This window comes from Notolepis coatsorum, assembly GCF_963971535.1.
Source record: "Notolepis coatsorum genome assembly, chromosome: 11".
NCBI lineage: Eukaryota > Metazoa > Chordata > Actinopteri > Aulopiformes > Paralepididae > Notolepis > Notolepis coatsorum.
The window spans coordinates 52,047,850-52,064,438 of NC_140175.1; the positions used below are offsets into that span (position 1 = coordinate 52,047,850).

General features: G+C 48.5%; 1 protein-coding gene across 1 annotated transcript in view; it reads right to left on the bottom strand.

Moving 5' to 3' along the window:
• The window catches only part of LOC311237121 (anthrax toxin receptor 1-like), a gene marked incomplete at both ends in the record, with an annotated part of 163,103 nt that extends 147,425 nt beyond the window's left edge, over positions 1 to 15,678 (bottom strand). Inside the window, 3 exons of the mRNA XM_084324927.1 lie at positions 2,207 to 2,397; positions 13,744 to 14,136; positions 15,649 to 15,678. Coding sequence (XP_084181053.1) covers positions 2,207 to 2,397; positions 13,744 to 14,136; positions 15,649 to 15,678 — 614 coding nt within the window. The remainder of the gene's footprint in view (positions 1 to 2,206; positions 2,398 to 13,743; positions 14,137 to 15,648) is intronic.
• Positions 15,679 to 16,589: the final 911 nt, after the last annotated feature.

Below are 16,589 nucleotides of genomic sequence, written 5' to 3' on the forward strand. Positions count from 1 at the left end.
CTTGTGGTTTGGTCGACAAAATGTTTGATAAAAACGCTAAAACTGGGTCAATTTTGATAATTTTTTTCCCCTCTTCATGAAAGTCAGCGTTGGCCTAGTCACATTGTTTATTGAACAAAAATACAACCTGCAAGTTGGCCTTTAAGACATCTTCCCCACGCGTTGGGGACTCAGGGTGAACTTAGATCGTAGATTCTGTCTCAGTCGGTTCCAAGATAAGTCTTCCAAGAGAACTCTTTGGAAAATATTCGGGAATGAGACCCATTGTTCTAATCTAGTCAGAGTGAGACTATAAGCCACTATCATTTTGTGAACACATCTTGTAATAATGGTCACTCAACTCAAAGAATGTTGTGATTACTGTAGTTTGTATTCATGTTTTACAGCCCCCCACCCAATATTTACCCAGGGAAGGCGGTCAGAAGAAGAAGAAGCTGTCTAAAAGCTGTATTATATGTTATATGTTGTACCAATTGCACATCGTTGCGGGCAAGACCACCCGCATTTCATTGTATATCCGTATGCCGTGACAAATAAAACTCTTGACTTGACTTGACTTGGGTCTGATAACCAAAGCTGACAAAAGCCACACTCAACATTGCATAATTCATTCCTATGGGCCAAAATGTATCACCAAAAGTATTCAAATAAAATACTTGTTGTTGACCGATTTGAAAAATATTCTAGAAATCAGGTCCTTGGCCTGCTGTCAGCCTATGTGTGACAGGGTCACTGAGCAAACAACACCCTGCTTCACACAGATCCACACAGTCATACTTGGGAGCTGCCTAGTCAGCCTGCCATGGATTCTCACAAGGGATTCCTACTGTAGCATATGTTATGAAAAGTTGCACAGATTATTTCGTAACATACTTTATTAACAGTGAAAAGCTATTTTCCGAGGTTGTCATGCTGCTGCTTCTCTGTGGCAGTTAAATTAAGGTTATGGTTAAGTTTAGGGTGGGTGTTGAAGAAGGTGTTGATGGAGGTGTTGAGGGAGGTGCTGAGGGAGGTGTTGAGGGAGCATTACTCTTTCACTTCCCAACCCAGATTTTCTCCTTCAGGTTCTGGGGATCGAACCGGTGATCTTCCGATCACAAGCTTGCTTCTTTAACCCTTAGGCCACTAATAAATGTGTAGTAAACATTGTGTTTTGAATTTCGCTTATTCAAATATTGAATGTTTTGAGTGTATAAGGTCTTAGAACATTATGATCGATACCTACTGTATGATGGCCATTTCCAATTATGTGTAATACGTTTGCTGTACGACCTCATTTGTACCTGTACTCCCTGAGCAGCAGTACAATTAAAAGGTACATTAAAATTATTCATACAAAGCATAATATACAGTAACATTACACACTAAAATGGATTATACGAATAGCATCCTTACTCCAAACATGGTATTGTCAATGTTTACAAGATTAATTTACACACATCCCATCTTCACAGCTCATTAACAACTGAATATTGTTGCTGTCCAATCTCTAAACTAATTTCTTCCAATATATTCTATGAATGAGCCAACTCACTGGTTGATGCACACACAACTTATTATGGAAGCATACAATTTGTACTTTATTTATATATTTAAAGCGGGCTGTTTATATATGCAGCAAAACATCCAAAGAAATGTAAGAGTACAGTACAAGAGCTGATGTCAAATGCAGTGATTTAATGTTGAGTGAGTACTCGCAGAATGTGAAAGTAACAAAACAGTGGAGGTGACTGCCTCTGAGGAATTTAAGTGAGTGATAAGGAATTCCTGCAATGTATGGAATATCACTCATTCTAGGGCTCATTGGCCATGGTTGTTATCACCTGTTATTTGATGACAATCACCTGTTGTTTGTCACCCAAGATGTCTGTGATGATGAAGTGATAGAATACTATGGATACTGGCAGGGAGCCAGTATATAAATATAACAGTAGATGTTTCCATGCAAAGTAGTAAATACTGGCCTTTAGCAGCACAGACAGAAGATCCACACTGTCGCAATATCCTGCACACACACACACACTCACACTAACACTCACACACACACACACACACACACACACACACACACACACACACACACACACACACACACACACACACACACACACACACACACACACACACACACAAATAGAGCCAGGTCTCAGCCAGCACCAAGCTTGTCTCCTGACATCACTGCATGTGTGGGGCCAAACTCACTCACTTGTCTAGGACGAAGTACAGATCGAATCCTCCGTAACAGGAGGAACCTGACTCCCTCTGTCCAAGGCTCTGTCCCGCGCTGCCCACCACCAGGACGCCTAGCAGGACCCCCACCTCCATGGCCAGCATGGCCTGCTGCCACCTCCACCAGCACTGAGACATCCCCCCCAAGAGCTTCGGCATGAGGCCAGCCTCAAGACAAAGCAGGGACAGACACCAGAGCAAAGGGAAAGCTCTAGAAGTCCTCTCCTCACCTCTCCGCTTCTCTTCTCAATCTCTGGGCACTGTGTTGCAGCTAGTCATGCTGCTAACTGCTGAGACTGGTCCCCTCCAGGCTTGAAATCCTCCTTCCTGGATGGTTTCCCCAGCAGCTCTGAATCGGGAGAGGAGGGGTCAGGCTGTCTGGAATTAGGGGCAGATTAATCTGCACCCTCTCCCCTCCATGCTCACTTTCTCCAACTCCCTGTCACAGCAGAGGTCATAGCACCCAACGCTGCAGTTCTGTGATAGAAAAGTTGTACTGTGCTGTCTGTTTCCATATGAATACCGACCTCTTATGTTATATCACATCGAGATTTGTATCCGATTCCTGGCTAATCCCAGTCTTTTGTTTCTAATTTGGACTGTCTCCCATTATTCAAATACCTCCTGACCATCAGTGCCACTCAGTGGTCAATTTGGGTACTGTGGCCAACAGTTAACTGAACCAAATCCGGGTTTAGATGACTACAGTTCTCCTTTATAACACACTTTCTTGAATATTTTATTTTGTAATTTTGTATTTCCTACATTCAGAGCCCTTTGAGCTTGCAAATATAACTTTCTTCAACCAATAAAAACGTTTCCCTTTCTATTTTTTTTAGATCGTTTTTTTGGCATTTTATTGCTTTATTAGATAGACAGGAGGAAGGATTGGAGAAGATATGGGGAGGAGACATTCTGCAAATGTCGCCGGGTCCAGGAGTCAAACCCGGGACGGCCGCGTTGCACTGAAGTGCGTTACGTGGTGCGCCACCCTGGCGCCCAAAACGTTTCCTTTTTAAGTGGTGCTCTCTCTCCACCATGCATGTTCCCCAAGTATTTTTTTGCCAGTGTGTGGGCCAGTGTGTGGGCCACTAATGTGGGCCGATGTGTGGGCCAGTGTGTGGGCCAGTGTGTGAGTCGGTGTGTGGGCCACTAATGTGGGCCAGTGTGTGGGCCAGTGTGTGGGCCGGTGTGTGGGCCAGTATGTGGGCCGGTGTGTGGGCCGGTGTGTGGGCCACTATGTGGGCCAGTCTGTGGGCCGGTGTGTGGGCCAGTGTGTGAGTCGGTGTGTGGGCCACTAATGTGAGCCAGTGTGTGGGCCGGTGTGTGGGCCAGTATGTGGGCCAGTGTGTGGGCCGGTGTGTGGGCCAGTATGTGGGCCAGTGTGTGGGCCGGTGTGTGGGCCAGTGTGTCGGCCAGTGTGTGGGCCACTAATGTGGGCCGGTGTGTGGGCCGGTGTAGTGTGTGGGCCGGTGTAGTGTGTGGGCCGGTGTAGTGTGTGGGCCAGTGTGTGGGCCATATGTGGGCTGGTGTGTGGGCCATTATGTGGGCCGGTGTGGGCCAGTGTGTGGGCCGGCAATAAAACAATAAACAAGTTGCATAAACTAAATCAGATTAAAAATGATCACAGTTCTGGTTTGCCTTAAGATGCAGTTTAAGATGGGTCTTGAACATGGAGTATGTAGGGCACTCTCTAATCACAACTGGCAGGCTATTCCAGTAGTTACCACTTTTAACAGAGAACACAGTTTTTGCAATGTTAGTATACCGAAAAGGCACCTTACAGCCCCCTCTACTGATGGCCCTGGTGGTAATGCCAGTGTCTGCTTTCTGTTGGATGAACTCATTCAATGGGGGAGGGGCAAGTCCATGCAGAACCTTGTACATGAAGCAAGTATATTTGAAAACTTGGAAATTCTCGAAACTTAGCATGTTATGTTTTTCTAAAACATTACAGTGATGAAATGAAATTTGTTTCCTATCAAATACTTTTATGGCTTTTTTGTAGAGTAATTATATTGGTGTAAGAGTAGTGACATATAAAAGAGACCAGTTGATAAAACAGTAGACCTACTCGATGTGTGATAAAATCATTGAATGCAGAAACATCCTTGCAGCATTAACTGGCAGGCAGGGCCTGATCTGCCTGAAGTTTTCGATGTTAAACTTGACTGTTTGTCACTTTCTTCACATGTCTTTTTGAAGGTCAATGTAGAGTCCAATGTGACCCCAAGATACTTGAATTAATGTACAATGTCCAGCTCCGCCTCTCCCAGAAACACATTAGAGTGAGTGACCTCTACTGGTGACTTTGTGAACATCATACACACTGTTTTCTTGGTGTTAAGTGAAAGACATGCTTTTGTTAGCCAGTCTTGAATGAGACATGAGACATCAGTGAATGAGATTCACGTTTCCTCCCAACCGCGAGTAGGCCTAGAAGCGCAGAAATGGAGAATGCAAAAAAAGAAAGGGTGGAGCTGAAAAAGCTAGAATTAAAAAACTAAAATTGCTAGTAAAAGACGCAGAACAATGTTCTAAAATTACAGACATGTTTACCCGCTGCTGCTGCTAATGATGATGAAGTTCAAGTGGAAGGAACCAACAGTAACATGACAGGTGCATGCAGTAGCCTAGTGCATATTCTACTGTTGGTGTCTGCCGGTTCATGAGGGCTAGCTAGCCTATACTAGCTCTTGCAGTGATTTCAGTCATTCTATTACAAGACAATGTGCTTTCCGTATTCCTGATTCCTTACAGCACGTGGACGTAAATAGTTGTGACTCGTGACGTTTTTTCTCTGACTAAAAGTTTAGTTAGCAATGTTAGGACTAGTGCCCACCACAGCATCAGAAGCTAAAGTGCTAACCTAGAGAGCCAATCAGAACCTAGGACGGGCTGCAAATTAATCGGCTACTAATATTATAATAGTAAATACTAAAATAAAATACTATTATGTTCCCTTCCAAATTTTCATGTTGATATAATATTGGTAATCTAATTGATTGAATTGATTAGTTGCCATTTTACATGCTTAAATAAGATGTACCTTAGAATTCCCAACTGTTAGCCATGTTCTCGATCTGTATATGATTAGTCTCATCTACATGTTTGTAAATAACCACAGCTAACTAGCTTAAGCTAACAACTAGGTCAACTACTACCCCGTAGTTAAACATATGTGATTGCATATAACAGCTAACTGCTACAGCTAAGTTGGTAGTTAGCTTATTCCATTAATGTTGAATGTATTTATGAAGGTTGTTGATGGTGGTTGGCGCTGATTAGCAGACATGATTCTGCTAATGAGTCAGTCTGCCACAGGGCAGCTGTGTTTGCTGATGCTGCTCACAACCACCAGTAGTGTATGACTGTGTGAGTGTGAATGCTTGATGGTTTCTGTGAAGCGCTTTGTGGAACAATGCTGATATACAGTTAAGAATGAGTAATTCGGTTTTGGTTTTTAAGAAAAAATTTTAAAGCTATTTTTGAAAACTACAGGGGTGAATAATACTGTTTTCTTTTGCTATTTTCTTTTAGAATACTGTTTTGGAGTCTAAATTTTTAAAAATTTTTTTTTTTTTTTATCCACTTTTTCTCCCATTTTCTACATTTTCTCCCATCCCAATTTCGTATCATCCAATTCAACCCTCCCCTGTCACGAACGCTGTTTCTTGCCTCCCACAAGCCGGCTGCAATGTGGACTAAGTCATACATAGCACAAGTCCCCTCCGGTACTTGAGGTAACAGCAGTCGCATCTTTTCACCTGCGCAGCTCGATCTCTCAGTGGCGAGGAGTAACGTGTGGGAGGCTCACGCTGCCCCCGACACTTCCTGATTCTACTGCGCAGGCACACCAACCGACCTGTAGGAGTCGCTGTCCACAACGCCCAATCCCCACCCATCAGTTTCCCACCCCCTAATACGGCCAATGTGTATTAGTATGAACGACCAGCTAAACTGAAAGCAATGTGGAGCGCTGGGCTCGAACAGGCGAGCCCAGCGTCTCCAGTATTTGTGGCGAGCGCCTTGCCCACTACGCCACGTAGCCGCATTTTTTTAAATTTTTGTTAAGAATATAGGACAGGCATATATAAGCATTATGCTTCAGTCTGTACCTTTTCAGTCACTGTAAAATCAAATATTGTTAAATGATGGGGTATATTGTATTGTGTGAGATGATGACTGAATAAACTACTACTACTACTACTACTACTACTACTACTACTACTACTACTACTACTACTACTACTACTACTACTACTACTACTACTACTACTACTACTACTTTGGGTGTTTTCAAAAGGCTGAAAAACGCTGTATGAATTCAAGCCATTATTATTGATTTCTGAAATTCTTCTTATGCAGCTGACCCTGAGGGGAGAGAGAGAGCCCAGTCCAGCACAGCTGACCCTGAGGGGAGAGAGAGCGCCCAGTCCAGCACAGCTGACCCTGAGGGGAGAGAGAGCGTGCCCAGTCCAGCACAGCTGACCCTGAGGGGAGAGAGAGAGCCCAGTCCAGCACAGCTGACCCTGAGGGGAGAGAGAGAGCCCAGTCCAGCACAGCTGACCCTGAGGGGAGAGAGAGAGCCCAGTCCAGCACAGCTGACCCTGAGGGGAGAGAGAGCGCCCAGTCCAGCACAGCTGACCCTGAGGGGAGAGAGAGCGCCCAGTCCAGCACAGCTGACCCTGAGGGGAGAGAGAGAGCCCAGTCCAGCACAGCTGACCCTGAGGGGAGAGAGAGAGCCCAGTCCAGCACAGCTGACCCTGAGGGGAGAGAGAGCCCAGTCCAGCACAGCTGACCCTGAGGGGAGAGAGAGTGCCCAGTCCAGCACAGCTGACCCTGAGGGGAGAGAGAGCCCAGTCCAGCACAGCTGACCCTGAGGGGAGAGAGAGCCCAGTCCAGCACAGCTGACCCTGAGGGGAGAGAGAGAGCCCAGTCCAGCACAGCTGACCCTGAGGGGAGAGAGAGCCCAGTCCAGCACAGCTGACCCTGAGGGGAGAGAGAGAGCCCAGTCCAGCACAGCTGACCCTGAGGGGAGAGAGAGCCCAGTCCAGCACAGCTGACCCTGAGGGGAGAGAGAGCGCAGTCCAGCACAGCTGACCCTGAGGGGAGAGAGAGTGCCCAGTCCAGCACAGCTGACCCTGAGGGGAGAGAGAGAGCCCAATCCAGCACAGCTGACCCTGAGGGGAGAGAGAGAGCCCAATCCAGACAGACAGACAGACAGACAGACACACAGAGAGAGAGACAGAGAGAGAGAGACACAGAGAGAGACACACAGAGAGAGGGATAGACAGAGAGAGAGAGACACACACACACACAGAGAGAGAGAGAGAGGGGCGACAGTGGCTTGAGAGGTAGAGCAGTCGTCTGGCAATCCGGAGGTTCCCGGTTCGTTTCCCGCTCCTCCCGGGCAGCGTGCCGATGTGTCCTTGAGCAAGACACTTAACCCCTAATTGCTCCCGATAAGCAGGTTGGCACCTTGCATGGTTGCCTCCGCCGTCGGTGTGTGAGTGAATGAGTAACAAATTGTAAAGCGCTTTGGATAAAAGCGCTATATAAAAAAGCAGCCATTTACCATTTAAGAGAGAGAGAGAGAGAGAGAGAGAGAGAGAGAGAGAGAGAGAGAGAGAGAGAGAGAGAGAGAGAGAGAGAGAGAGAGAGAGAGAGAGAGAGAGAGAAAACAGGCTCTTGGAATGGGTGTCTGGGAGGAAGTGGGGGGTCTTTCAATGTTGATTAAACGGCAAGCAACTAATGTCATGAGTGCCAAATTAAAGGACAATAAATCCAATCTAACTGAAATTGTGTAGCACAGACCTTTCTATTAGGGATGCTCGATATTGGCTTTTTTACCGATACCGATATTGTCCAACTCTTAATTTCCGATACCGATATCAACCGATATCAACCGATACCGATATATGCAGGGTTTCCCGCCCCAAGAAATGGAATAATTTCAGGTAATTAACATTACTTATTACATGGCGTTTTCATTATTTCTTTAAAACCGATACCGATATTTTTCGATATCACATTTTAATGCCGACATCGGCCGATAATATCGGTAGGCCGATAATATCGGACATCCCTACTTTCTATGGATCAAAACCTCAATATTATTATGGTGTAGTTAATACTTCATGTATCCTTAATCCCTAGGCTAATGAGGCACTAAGATGTTAGTAAAAAAAAAACATATGCCAATGACGGGAAGTAACGGTATATGTATGTGTGTGTCTGTGTGTGTGTGTGTGTGTGTGCACTGTGCATGAGTGCACATCTAGGGGCCGTGTGTAGATTTGGTCTCCCTGATGTTGACTCCTTAGCCACAGCCTTGGGTTGTTTAATACTGGACAAGTGTTTCATAACGCCCGTTGTGTGGGCCGGTTTCGGGGCCGGTGCGTGGGCCGGTGCGTGGCCGGTGTGTGGGCTGGTACGTCTGAATGTCCCGGGCTGAATTTGTGTCCCAGTCCGCCACTGGGGCAGGGTAATAGGAAAACAATAAATAAGCCAATATATTTGTTACCATAATAATGAGCTAGCTAGTCAGTTTGTTATCAGTGTAAACTACTAACAAGTCGATCCCAGTCAACCAGCACCTGCTAACAAGTCTGACCCTGCTAACGGGTCTGCAGTCCAAATCCACTTGGTTACATTGGTAGCAGCGGTGGGATTGATTGATTGATTGATTGAAAAGTTTATTAACAGATTGCAGAATGGGTACAGTACAGTACAGCTCAGTACATACAATTGTTAAGGGGATGCAGACCAGAGAAAGACTTTCGTCTTGTTTACATCAGGGTCCCCCATTTTTAATTCATCATAACATATATGACATACATGACATACAGATAGACAGTACTGCTACATCTATACATTTATGACATATCAGATTTGCAAATACAGTACTGTTTGTGATACAAAAGTGTCCAGAAAAAGAGTGTATATACATTTGGCGTAGAAACTGTACATTGGAGGAGGTTGGGTGGGTGGGGTGGGGTGGGTGGGTGAGGGCTGTACATTGGAGGTGGGGGGGGGGGTTGGGTAGGGGACACATACACATTTTACACTGTACATTGGAATACTGACAAAGCCTTACTTGGTCATTTACTGTACAACTAGGTTAGGACATTTGTAGGGGCCAGTTTCGAATTGCAGTCTCACGTAGGTGTTTTTTGAGAGTGTTTTTGAAAGTGGGTAGTGATTCACATTCCTTTACAGCTTTAGGTAGGGCGTTCCACATTGATGTGGCATAATTGCGAAACGTAAACTGGATTTACTATCACCAGGCGTGATTCACAAACCGTGAATGAAATCTACTGTAAGTACAGTTACCTTTTTATAATGTACATTTTGTAAGGGTCCATCTGTGCACAGACATTTCCCATCTGTACCTCCCCCTGCTGGACATTCATCTGAACTTCCCCTTATCTCCCTCATGCATACCCTCCTGGTGCACTGGTGTATCTTTAATGTATACATGTCTCTCTGTGCCCTTCCCCTGCTACTTTGTCTCTTGCTCCCCTGTTAAATGGTATGTTCCTTGTTTATTAGTTCCTTGGTTGTATGGTTGTTATGTTACTCTGTCTAGTGTTCAGTATTTTCTTGTGTGTTTCCTTCCTGGTTGTCTCACCCCATGTGCGTCTCGTTTTGCTAATTGCCCTGCTGTCTCTCTAGTGTTAATTGTTCCCCCTTTATCTGGTGTGTGTTTCCTACCCTTGTATTCATTGTTTCGGTTCATCGTTTGTTTCGGTTCCTTGTTTGATGTCAACGTGTGTACTCTTGCTCTGTCATTCGTTCCTTGTCAGTAAGTCTAGTTTTCAGTTTGTTTTACCATCTTTGTTTTTCGTGTTTACAGTGGTTTTTGTTTCTTGTTATTTTGTATTTTGCTCTCTGCCAGCCATTGCTGTGCTCTCCTTGTTTTTTGCTCAGTAAAGCATTATACTTTCAACAATCTACATCTACCTCTCCTCGTCTCTGTTTGCGTTTGGGTCCTCTGCCAACACAAACCCTAACAGAATGAACCCACCATGTTTGGACCCAGCGAACAGAACGAGGGAGGCTTTGAGCACCTTGGAGGCGTTCAGAATGGGGGATATACCTTCCTGCTCCTTGGAGGAGAGGAAGGAGATTCTACGTCTGCTCTACTCTCTCAGGGAGTGGCACCCTGAGCCGGCCCCACAGCTGGAGGAGTATGGCAGACACTGGATAAAGTGCCTATTCCAGCCTCCAGTCAAGCCTCTACTGCTGGTAAGGCCTCTACCACCAGCATGGTCTCAACTGCTAGCATAGCTACTACTAGTCCAGTTCCTACTGCTAGCGTAGCTTCCACAGCTAGCATGGCCTCCTCCGCTGGTGAAACCTCTACTGCCAGCATGGCCCCAGTTGTTAGCATAGCTACGGCTAGCACCTTAGCCCCATCTGCTAGCGTAGCTCGTACTGCTAGCAAGTCTCTGAGAGCTAGTAAGTCTAGGAAGGCTAGCATAGCCTCACCTGCCAGAGTACCTACTGCTAACACATCAGCTCTGCCTGCTAGCCCCACTGTGTGTGTAGCTCATTCAGCTAGCTTGTCTTCCACTGCTAGGACTGCCCCTTCAGCTAGCAAGGTCAGTTTCCCTGGAGCCGCCCCGTCGGCTAACCCTATGGTTCCTACAGCTAGCCCCACTGTGTGTGTAGCTCATTCAGCTAGCTTGTCTCCAACTGCTAGGACTGCCCCTTCAGCTAGCAAGGTCAGTTTTCCCATTGCTAGGACTGCCCCTTCAGCTAGCACGGTCTGTTTCCCTGGAGCCGCCCCGTCGGCTAACCCCATGGTTCCTACAGCTAGCCCCACTGTGTGTGTAGCTCATTCAGCTACCTTGTCTCCCACTGCTAGGACTGCCCCTTCAGCTAGCAAGGTCAGTTTCCCGACTGCTAGGACAGCCCCTGCAGCTAACCAGGCTTCCACAGCTAGTCCAGCCCTGTCTGCTAGCTTAGCCCCTGCAGCTAACCAGGCCTCAACAGCTAATAATAATAATAATAATAGATCAAATTTATATAGCGCCTTTCATAGAACCCAAGGTCACTTTACAATCAGGACAAAAAATAGGGCAAGGAAAATAGGGGGGGGGGGGGGGGAAGAGGGGATGAGGGAAAGTAGGGGGATAATGGACCTAATTTAATCTAAACTAACTGATGGGGAAAGCCTTGGTGAAGAGGTGTGTTTTTAGAGTGGATTTGAAGGTGTCCAGGGTTGGGGCGTTGCGGATTTCGAGGGGGGGAGAGAGTTCCAGAGGGTAGGGGACGCCACGCTGAAGGCTCTGTCCCCAAAAGTCCGTAACCTGGTGCGAGGGATGGAGAGGAGACCTAGATCAGAGGATCGTAGGTTCCGGGATGGAGTGTACTGGTGGAGGAGATCAGACAGGTACCGGGGGGCGAGGGCATGGAGGGATTTGTAGGTGAGGAGCAGGAGTTTGAAGGTGATGCGGAACCTGACTGGAAGCCAGTGGAGATGGATGAGGGTGGGGGTGATGTGCTGCCAGGGCTTGGTGTGAGTGAGAACCCTGGCAGCTGAGTTCTGGACATACTGGAGCCTGTCCAGGGCTTTGCTGGGTACCCCGAACAGGACTCCATTACAGTAGTCCAACCGGGAGGTGACGAATGAGTGGATCAGGGTCTCAGCCACAGAGTCTGAGAGTGAGGGTCGGAGACGGGAGATGTTCCTGAGGTGGTAGAAGGCAGACTTGGTGACAGATTTGATGTGGGAGTGAAATGAAAGTGTGGAGTCAAGGGTGACGCCCAGGTTACGGACTTCGAGAGACGGGGAGATGGAACAGCCGTTAACGTGGAGGAGATCTCCAACCTTCCCGTGCAGTGCCTTGGGGGCCACAACCATGAGCTCTGTCTTTTTGCTGTTGAGTTTAAGTAATTTGGTTGCCATCCAGGTTTTTATAGCGTGGAGGCAGTTGACTACAGACTGTGGGGGGAGCTGGGAGGATGGTGAGGTGCTGATATAGAGCTGAGTATCATCAGCATAACAGTGAAAGTTGAGTCCGTGGTGACGTATAATCTGACCGAGGGGGAGCATGTAAATGGTGAATAGTAGGAGTCCCAGCACGGAGCCCTGGGGGACACCGTGGTTGACTGGGGCCGGGGGGGAGGATGAGCCGCTGACGCTGAAAAACTGAGATCTATTTGTGAGATATGAATGAAACCATGACAGAGCTGTACCGGTGATGCCTAGGTTGTCGGAGAGGCATTTGAGGAGGACTGAGTGGGATATTGTGTCGAACGCCGCGGAGAGGTCGAGAAGGATGAGGAGGCTGATGTGTCCGGAGTCTGCAGCAAGGAGGAGGTCATTAGTGATCTTGATGAGGGCGGTCTCTGTGCTGTGATGTGCTCGGTAGGCTGACTGAAGGGGTTCGTAGAGCTCATGGTTGGACAGATGTTGGTGAAGCTCGGCGGCGACAGCCCCGTCTGCTAGCTTAGCCCCTGCAGCTAACCAGGCTTCCACAGCTAGTCCAGCCCTGTCTGCTATCTTAGCCCCTGTAGCTAACCAGGCCTCAACAGCTAGTACAGGCCTGTCTGCTAGCTTAGCCCCTGTAGCTAACCAGGCTTCCACAGCTAGTCCAGCCCTGTCTGCTAACTTAGCCCCTGCAGCTAACCAGGCTTCCACAGCTAGTCCAGCCCTGTCTGCTAGCTTAGCCACTGCAGCTAACCTAGCCTCAACAGCTAGTACAGCCCCGTCTGATAGCTTAGCCCCTGCAGCTAACCAGGCCTCAACAGCTAGTACAGCCCCGTCTGCTAGCTTAGCTCATGCAGCTAACCAGGCTTCCACAGCTAGTCCAGCCCTGTCTGCTAGCTTAGCCCCTGCAGCTAACCAGGCCTCAACAGCTAGTACAGCCCTGTCTGCTAGCTCAGCCCCTGCAGTTTGCCAGGCTCCCACAGCTAGGACTGCCCCGTCAGCTAGCTCGTTCCCTATGGCCCCTGTTTCTCTGGTCTCGGTTCCTTGGACTGGCCCTCCAGCCAGTATTAACTATGCTGCTAGGACTGCGTGTTACTCCGATTACTAACACTTTAGCCCCGTCTGTTAGCAGTGCTCCTGCAGCTAGCAGATCTCAGAGAGCTAGTAAGGCTCGGAGGACTAGCTTAGCCCCTGTAGCTAGCCAGGCCTCCACAGCTAACCCTGCCTCTACTGCCAGCCTAGCCCCTGCTAGTGTAGCCCTAGCTGCTACGCCCGGTCCGGCTTCTACCCCCGGCCCGGCCTCCACGCTTGGTCCAGCTCCTCGTCTGGTCCCGGCTCCTCATCTGGTCCCAGCTCCTCATCTGGTCCCGGCTCCTCGTCTGGCCCCGGCTCCTCGTCTGGCCCCGGCTCCTCGACTGGTCCCAGCTCCTCGACTGGTCCCGGCTCCTCGTCTGGCCCCGGCTCCTCGACTGGTCCCGGCTCCTCGACTGGTCCCGGCTCCTCGACTGGTCCCGGCTCCTCGTCTGGTCCCGGCTCCTCGTCTGGTCCCGGCTCCTCGTCTGGTCCAGCCCTACGCCGTGGCCTGCGCACTGGTTTTCGCCGTGGTCTTCATCGGCAGAAACCCCCATCCGGGGTTCTGCGCCCGGTCCCGAGGTCTGCACCTGGAGTGGTCCCCGTCCAGGGTCCTGCTCCAAGGTCGTCGCTTTCGCACCTCTGCTCCGGCTCTTCTGGTCCGGTCCCGAGTCCTGCGCCTGGAGGGTCCCCCGTCCGGGGTCCTGCTCCTCGGCCCCCCTTCTCCTATACCCCTCCTGGGTTTCTGTCGCCGCCCCTCTGCCCTGGGGGTCCTCGTCCCGGTCTTGTCCTTCCTGACTTTTTTCCCCGGGCTCTCCCAGTGTTCGCCTTCCCTGGATCCCGACCCCCGTCTTGCCCGTTCCCAGACGGTCGTTTTTGCCGTCTGGAAGCCGCCCCTGGAGGGGGGAGTACTGTAAGGGTCCACCTGTGCACAGACATTTCCCATCTGTACCTCCCCCTGCTGGACATTCATCTGAACTTCCCCTTATCTCCCTCATGCATACCCTCCTGGTGCACTGGTGTATCTTTAATGTCTACATGTCTCTCTGTGCCCTTCCCCTGCTACTTTGTCTCTTGCTCCCCTGTTAAATGGTATGTTCCTTGTTTATTAGTTCCTTGTGTGGTTGTATGGTTGTTATGTTACTCTGTCTAGTGTTCAGTATTTTCTTGTGTGTTTCCTTCCTGGTTGTCTCACCCCATGTGCGTCTCGTTTAGCTAATTGCCCTGCTGTCTCTCTAGTGTTAATTGTTCATCCTTTATCGGTTGTGTGTTCCCTACCCTTGTTGTGGGTTCATTGTTTCGGTTCATTGTTTGTTTCGGTTCCTTGTTTGATGTCAACGTGTGTACTCTTGCTCTGTCATTCGTTCCTTGTCAGTAAGTCTAGTTTTCAGTTTGTTTTACCATCTTTGTTTTTCGTGTTTGTCAGTGTTTGTTTGTAGATTAGTTTGTAAGTTTTTCCCTACGAGCACTGCTGTGGTTTTTGTTTCTTGTTATTTTGTATTTTGCTCTCTGCCAGCCATTGCTGTGCTCTTCTTGTTTTTTTCTCCGCCATTTTTCATCAGATTGCTACGCCGTTTTTTGCTAGACGTTCACAGAAAGGTAGAGAAACTAACTGCATTCTGTTTTATGGCAATAACATTCAGGTTTGTGGGAGATAATCCCGAAAAATAAGAGACATTTAAAAATGAATCCAGAAGTCAGATGATTGACAGGGACTGGCATGAGCTGGGTAGTGTAGTTTAACTCATATTTCACCAATAACACTTAAAACCATTGGTAAACAAACGTATTGCTGAAAATATAGACGTTGACTGCAGTTTTGACAGGCTTAGGGTCTTTACTCTTGGCTACATTTGAAAAAAAACATTGAAAAAAAACATAATTCATACATTCTGTAGTAATGGATTTATGGCGTGATGTCATTTGCGGTCCAGTACTGGACCACTCGGGCTTAAGATGTTAACAATCACAACTTCCAATAACATTGCAAGATTGCACAACTCCCTTTTTTCTATTTTCTAAGTCCAGTCATTGTGGTGGCCGTGACAGGCGGCCACTCCGTGAGTAGACACCGTGCCAGGACCCCCTGGCATCTTGCCTGTCACTGGTGCCCTTGGTGTGCGAGGTGTGCAAGGATGTTCTTCGCTGCCTGCCTCCCCCTGACCTAAGACAGTCCCGGCAGAGGCTGTCACTCCAGTGACATGAGCTCAGGCTGTAGCGTAGCATGTCCGACTGTTGTGCTTGAGCTGAGCACTCTGCAACACGCAGATCCACTCGGTTGCATCTTTAAAGTGTGCCATCCACATCCACCACGTACAAGGAGGAGCAACCCTCTGGAGGCATTGGCCCAGGCGCCACCACCCTGTGCGATCACCGGGTAGAGGCCTCATCCTTATGTCATCTCCAACATTCAGCTCTGGAAGGTCTCTGGCAGCCATGTTGTAGAATGATTTTGAGATCCGCCATTTCCACTGCAGCTTCTCTGCCACTCCGTCCACCACACATGGTAGAAGCAGGCTGTCTGTGACCGGCAGTAAAGTTTGCCCACCTGCAGAGTGATTTGACAATCTTAACGCTGACTCCGCCTTGCCGTTGAATTGAGGATGTCAGGGTGAGGATGTGACATGGGCAAACCCCCGGCTTGCTGCAAGCCTCCTGAACCGCTCGCAAGCAAACTACTTGTTGCATGCAGAGCAGTTTGCCACAAAGTCCTTTATTTCCGCTCTCATGTCTGGCCAGAAAAGGGTATCCCTGGCCCGCCTGTAACATGCCACCAATGTGGCTAGTGTGTATGCGTTCAGGCTTTTGGTATAACGACGCACTGTCCCCTGTACAACACCCCGTCTTGAACACTCAGCTCATCTCTGAAGGGACAGTATTCCCGCACTGCCAGCGGGATGTTGTCTTTAAAGTCTGGCGAGCCACTGAGGATCACAGATGCCAGCTCCTGGAGCACATCATCTGTCTCCGTGTGCTGCACAATCTGGCGAAATCTGAAAGCTGTAACATCCAGGTGCTGCGCCTTGTTCAGTTGTGAATACTCGGCCTGGGTGCTGTCCACGGTGCACACAGCATGCTGCATGTATGGGGTGTCAGACCCGTGGCACGGTGGGGTGTCCCTGCTCAAGGTGTCACTGAAATACATCTCGAGGCCAGGCTTATACACATCAAGCTTGTAGTTTTGCAGCTGCAGCAACATGCCTCGGAGACATGTTTCGGTGCACTCAGGAGGGGCTTCTTGAATATTGTGATCATCGGCTTATGGTCCGTCACTGCTGTGATTGTCTTCCTGCCATAGGTACTGGTGGAATCTCTGGCAGGCAAAGACTATGCTCAAACACTGCTTTTC